The 6,662-nt window shown below is 54.2% G+C and overlaps 1 protein-coding gene across 1 annotated transcript; it reads right to left on the bottom strand.

Annotated features, from left to right (window-relative positions):
* Positions 1-1,146: 1,146 nt before the first annotated feature.
* LOC119102046 (CD166 antigen homolog A-like) lies at positions 1,147-6,657 on the bottom strand (the record flags this gene model as incomplete). The annotated part of the gene is made up of 4 exons (XM_037225421.1): positions 1,147-1,303; positions 3,537-3,733; positions 4,973-5,302; positions 6,555-6,657. Coding segments are annotated over 4 exons (787 nt in total), but the record flags the coding sequence as incomplete, so codon positions are not given.
* Between the last annotated feature and the right edge of the window lie 5 nt (positions 6,658-6,662).

The following is a 6,662-nucleotide window of genomic DNA, read 5'->3' as shown; positions in this document are numbered from 1 at the left end:
GCATGGAATGCCACCCCAGTGTGTGAGACGAAATCATGGACCGTGGCATTGGAATCACCGACCACACAGCAGACGTGATGCGCATGCCAGGAAGCATGGTGAAACCCACGGGTGTCATCGAGGTTGAGAAAATTTTTGCATGGGCCAATATTTGTACATGGAAAACAATGACATTTCTTAAGTGATTTTGCTGGCTGACAACCCCGATCACGTTCTTGATACGATTTGCTCAAATCAGACCACGTGGCCAGGCACTATCACCCGGATTCCAATAGCATATGTGTCAGCTCACGATCAGGCGGGAACTAAGGCTATTGGAATGCTTGCTGATATCTTACAAATCGCGCGTTGATGAACACAGCAGTGTCTTACTGAACGCCATACTGGGTTCAGCGGCAGAGTAAAGCAGCACGCTTTTGACCAAAGGTTCTCTTGTCGAGACCAAAACAGGAATTCACAGGTTTAAAAAATAGATGCTATAAGAATAAGAAATGCTTACTAAACCGCAGCTCCCCTACCCCTCCCCATACACACGATCACGCACGGAGTTACCGCACACCAATTGGTGAGGTAGATGACAACATATACCATGGAATGGGGCGGTTCATCAATTTAGGAAAGCTGGGCTTGTCAAAACGCCTAGCTAGGGGCCGATTCAAAATATCTTACTTTGAGACGGAATGAAAATAAATGTGATGCCAAAAACGGCTTCTTGGTACCAGCATACACAAAACCAGCAAGACCAACAAACCTGCGTGCGTGCATATGGCAAACTGACGTTCTCAGTCGGGTGAGTGGCCTTACCTTGCGGCGGTGGTGCTGAGTCGGGCGCGTGGCCTTACCTTACGGCGGTGGTGCTGAGTCGGGCGCGTGGCCTTACCTTGCGGCGGTGGTGCTGAGTCGGGCGCGTGGCCTTACCTTGCGGCGGTGGTGCTGAGTCGGCCGCGTGGGCTTACCTTGAGGCGGTGGTGCTGAGTCGGGCGCGTGGCCTTACCTTGCGGCGGTGGTGCTGAGTCGGGCGCGTGACCTTACCTCGCGGCGGTGGTGCTGAGCCGGGCGCGTGGCCTTACCTTGCGGCGGTGGTGCTGAGTCGGGCGCGTGGCCTTACCTTGCGGCGGTGGTGCTGAGTCGGGCGCGTGGCCTTACCTTGCGGCGGTGGTGCCGGCCCCGTCCCGATTGTGAACTCGAGCGCCGTCGGCCCCATCTCGTTCTCCAGGCGCAGTTGGAACGTCTTGGACTGGTCCTCCATCCGCACCGGGGCGATGGTGAGCGTCAGGTTGTATTTTCCCCTCTGGCCGTCTATCTGGGTAGCGGGGTCGGGCTGGTCAGGCAGGCCCACTGGCCCCGCAAGGCGTGCTGCCAACGCGGCGCGCTCCGTCGGGTTCATCGAACAGTAGACAACTACAGAACACTGGAAAACTCGCTAGCCTTGTGACACTAGCTGATGGTCCTAAGGTCCACACTGTAAGCACAAGAAGACGAGCAAACACTAGTAGCAATTATACGTTAATAATGCCATATGACGCATATTATCATGACGTAATGAGGAGCACATTTTCTAAACAGGAAAGCTGCGTTATCTAGAGTACTCCTTTCCGCTTAAAAGTATACCAATAGTTATAAGTGAGCTTATTTAATCCTTTCTAATGTTTGCTTCAGTATCCTGAAATGTGGCACATCCTCTTTAATATTGTTCTCGTAAGTGGGCACGGAAGAAAGCTTCACGGACTCCGGTGGCCATCCCTACTAACGCCCCAATGGCAGCCAACAGTGATGACAGATTGCTTTCAAAAACATTTTTTAATGTCCTAGCTTTACTGGCTTTGCCATGCGCACCTACACTTTGCTGTTTTATTTGTCATTTAAATGCATGGCTATGGCATGCTCCATTTTGTTGCAGGCAGTGTCAGCTTTCCGAATGGTACGAGAACGATTCGGAATATATTTCACTGGAATTAAAGCCCTTAAGTCTTTGGAAAATATCTGGAATAATGGACATATTCAGGAACACATGTGCATGTGGCAAATATACCCATAATATATACACGATAGTGTAAATCCTGTACGATGGAGACCCTTCGGCAGCAAATTTTTAGAGCTACATGATTATTCATACATCAGAACACTACCGAATACTGCCAAAGGCATCGGCCCGACATCCGCCAACAGCCTGTCTGGTTGTCGGCCACTGGCCGGTATCTGCCGTCACCCCGCGTCGGCAGTGTTGGCGGGCGCCGCGGCTCTATCGCAGCCCACGGACAGGCGATAACGCCCACGCCCGCGTGCCACAGGTGTGTGACTCATCGGTATCGAACCGTTAACATGGCGGCCACTCTTGCCACTCATATGAATTCCGGCGGCTGAGCCATAGCGGGTACACGTAAATTTGTGACTCAGTTGACAGCCTTAGCGTCCCGGTCACTGATTCAGTGGCGATAAGGCACGCGAAAACACGCATTAGATGGAAGTATACGCGTCGAGGTGGCCAAAAAGGCCGAGGCGCCGGAGGTGGAGCCCGTAATCAAGAAATGCGCCTTTGAGGAGTGGCGATTTGGGCTGAAACATCGGCAGAGTAGGAGCACAGAGTTCGGTTTTTGACGGCTCACATTAGTGCTCGCTTTTCAGGTGTCTCAACAACAGCTGACTGATCAAGGTGACATTGGCTGCTTGAGCTTGCAGTTTGTCGACAGCTGACTGCAGTGTTAGTGGATCCGCAGTGCTCACTTCCTGTCACGTCAGGCAAAGGGAAACGACGGAGTTATCAAACAAGCGCGCACAAACGTGCAAAAGCAGCGCTGTGACTCCGACCGGCCACAACAAGAGATCACTTCCAGCCTAAATGATAGCCGTTGCCGAAATATGTTAGATGCTCACCGGCCGGCTGACCACCAATGACGAATTTCATCCGCACAGTCCACAGGACCAAACCTAGCCGTCAGCGTCCAGCGCGCTGTTCCTTCAACTAAGCCCCGCCGACGCCGGGCTCCCTGGCGGGTGACTGTTTCCACGAGGAAGAGAGACTCGGACATTGTACGCAATGTGCATCAGATCCTCTTGTTGAGTGTTTCTGAAGGTCTGAAGCGGCTCTACAGCGAACATCATCAATCCCCGTGTACTTGTTATAGACTATTCTAGGCCCTGGCCTTGGCAAGCCAGATCGACGTGAAACCAGCCCACGAGGCTTTTATATCACCATACCAAGTGGTTTGAATGTGGATGGCAAAGCGCCGAACATCTAGGCTGAACACGCGTCAGGTCCAGCCTAGACATCGCCTACAGTGATGTCAGAAGAACCTATCATTATGATGCCCGGCCGTTCTCGATTTGCGACTTCTGAGCCTCTCTTGTGTCGTGGTAGTGCGATGGGAGCGGCTGCGAGCCGTGTGATGGTCGGTCATGCGAGAGCCACGGCGACGCTCAGGGAGTGCGTGCCGTCACCAGACCGGTCATGCCAGACCCACGGCGACGCTCAGGGAGTGCGTACCGTCACCAGACCGGTCATGCCAGACCCACGGCGACGCTCAGGGAGTGCGTACCGTCACCAGAGAGCCGGCCGTGAACCGTCCGTCCAGAGACTGACTCCCAGTCTGGACGAAGACGTTGTCGCCGATCTTCCAGGACATGGGCCCTGGCATGGGGTTGGCCGTGAAGCTCAAGGTGACCTGGCCCTCCTCTCCGGCCGTGAAGCCGTAAATCTTGCCGACGTTGTTTCCTTCAGGGCGATACGGAGCATCTGGAGGAGACACGGCAGCCGTGGTGACATGGTCAACATGACAGCAGGAATGACGACACACATTGGGTGATCCTCTAACGGGCGGCAGCTAGCGGACGTCACGCACAATCTCTAACAGGATGATTGATCAGTGAATCAATGCATTATCGTTTGCGTCGTTGCGTCGTCTGCCAGTCGGCAGCATTATAAATGCACGCTAACCAGCTCGTAACTGTTATCGATACTGGATTAGGACATTACGTGGCCGAAATTTTCTCGGGGAAATGTCTGTTCAATATCTTCGACTTCCTGCGAATTCGAGGGCGATCACGTAAAATCGCCTGGTATCTAGCGCATAAGTTTTGGCTCAGGGTAGGGAGAGAGGACACATCCCCGTGGCCTTCTCCTTGGCTATGTCCCTGGTATTGAGCATTTTCCGCTTCCTCATCCAAACCCATCGGCTAAACCAGCAAAGCCTTTTGCAGATGGCCCATGTATCCCCAAAATATCCCAAATCAAACCATAACATTCCGGTTGGCAGTCCTGCTTTGAGCTAAGACTGCTTACGTGGGGCGCTGACGTCACTGCTCCACCGAATACATTTTCTATTTCAAAGAAGCACGACTATTCACAGCTTATCATACCGTGTAAATATGCCTGGAGGTCATTAGCACAAAAGAAACATGCTAACCGGCTTGGACCATCACGCAACCACAAAAGCTTAAGTTAGTCTGGTTCTGTGTAGTCATTATGTAGTCAGTCATATGGTTCCCTCTACTCCATTATTGCTGCAGCAGGATTTTATGTAGCAGTGGGTTTGGAAAACTTACGCGCGAGCTTATGATGAACATTTTATGGTGGGTTTAAGTGAGCTTGTTCCGTACCAGCATTGATGACTTCATTTCTAGAAACAGGATGGAAGAATATTGTGCTCCGCAGAGCATAACCATCAGCAGTATCCGACACAAGATCACCGGGATAACCAGGTAACATCACGCGGACACGAAAGCAAACATTTTAGCAATTGCGAGTTGCAAAAAAATTGCCAAAAATTCAATTCGCTCGCGATGAGGCCCATGGCATGCATCACATGACCCACAACGGCGTGTGGAGCCGCAAGTTGGGTCATCTGGTGGGTTTTTTGAGTCATCCAATTAAAGGGCTGCATGACCACGTGTCCGGTGGTCTCTACTGCTCCCAGGTCTGCTGAAGTGTCATCACACACAGCGAATTGTGAGGCAGGGGGGGGGGGGCACTCACACTGCACGTCGACGACAATGGCTTGCTCGCGGCTGTCCTGATCATCATAGCCAGCGTGGCTGGCCACGCAGCGCAGCTGGTCGCCGTTGTTCTCCTTTCTGAAGCGGTGCGTCAGAGTTGAGTTGGTGGTGACGAGCCCCGTGGCCGGGTCCTTGGTGTCCGTCACCACGACGCCTTCGTAGATCTGCGTGTTCTCCAGGTACCACTCGAGCTTGGCTTTCGGTCGGGCGCCGCTCGCTTCGCAAGTTACCGAGGTCGGCTGGTCGGCCGACGCCGTCAGCTCGAAGCTGCCGGCAGCAGCGCCGAGAAACTCCAGCCGGGACGGCTTCTCTGCCAGCAGCACGACAGCTATCGGTCAGAGGGCGTGATCGGGAGCAGCATGGGAGTGAGCGAGCGGAGACAGGGAGCACCAGCTGTGCTGCGGGTCCCCGGTCAGGGTGGAGTAGCAGCACGACAGCTGTCGGTCAGAGAGCGTGTTTGGGAACACTGCCGGAGCCGAAAGTTGCATGTCCCGCATGAAGCGCACGTGGTTGTCACACCGTCAATATGAAGGGGTGGGGGCAATATAGCCAACATCAACAACGCTTTGGCTTTGGGTATGTGACGGTGCATATAACGAAAGACTTACTTAAAATTACTGCTGGAGTTACCCAGCCAATGATTTTTTAGAGGTGACCACACTGAAAGAGCACCGCAAAGAGTGTCAACCCCAGTTAGTGATGGGAAACGTAACGAGAGGGCGCCCCGCGGTTCCGCGGGGCACATGGCAGTGGGAGCAGAGCCACGGGGCACAGGGCCGTGGAGGGAGAGCCGCGGAACACATGGCAGTGGAGGGAGAGCCGTGGATCGTGGAGGAGGGGGAGGAGCTGATAGGACACACCGCACAGTAAACGGTTGGTGCGGGGTTGCGGTCACTTCATAAGTGTTGGAATAAACGCACATGCATGCACATCGATGATCAGGTGGGTTGTTTAAAACACGCACCGACTGATGCCAATGGAACTCGGAGCGCTACCGCATTGGCGGCACGAGGAGATTACACAGTCCAAGACCCTGCTGCTGACTATAGTCTATTGCCCGCATCTGCAATCCAAAGTGTGGTCTATCCAATTTTACGTAATGGGAACCAGTGGCAGGGTGTTATGGGCCCATTAACAGGTTTACGTGTTCACCGCCCATCCCGTTTGCGGCGGGTGTTCGATACATTGTGAGGAACATCGCGGCAGCACCTACCAGCGCAGGCAGGCTCGTAATCAGGCAAGCACAGAGCAGATGGAAGGTGGTCCCTTGGTCAGGGTAGCAGGAGGACGGCGGTCCCTTGGTGAGGACAGCAGAAACACAGCGGTCCGCTGGGAGGGCAGCAGAAGGACGGCGGTCCTTTGGTCAGGGCAGCAGGAGGACGGCGGTCCCCTGGTGAGGACAGCAGAAGCACAACGGTCCGTTGGTGAGGGCGGCAGAAGGACGGCAATCCCTTGGTCAGGGCAGCAGGAGGACGGCGGTCCCTTGGTGAGGACAGCAGAAACACAACGGTCCGTTGGTGAGGGCGGCAGAAGGACGGCGGTCCCTGGGGCCAGCCACTCACGTGCGATCACCACCTCGGCCGCATCGGAGTTCGCTTGACCGCCGTTCTTCGTGTAAGGCGAACACGTGTACACCCCGTTGAACCGGTTGTCGACGTTGTTGAGCGTGA

This window comes from Pollicipes pollicipes, unplaced genomic scaffold, assembly GCF_011947565.3.
Source record: "Pollicipes pollicipes isolate AB1234 unplaced genomic scaffold, Ppol_2.1 Scaffold_5411;HRSCAF=6399_pilon_pilon_pilon, whole genome shotgun sequence".
Lineage (NCBI taxonomy): Eukaryota > Metazoa > Arthropoda > Thecostraca > Pollicipedomorpha > Pollicipedidae > Pollicipes > Pollicipes pollicipes.
The sequence above is the reverse complement of the archived record's forward strand: the minus strand, read 5'-3'. Positions and strand labels throughout refer to the sequence as shown.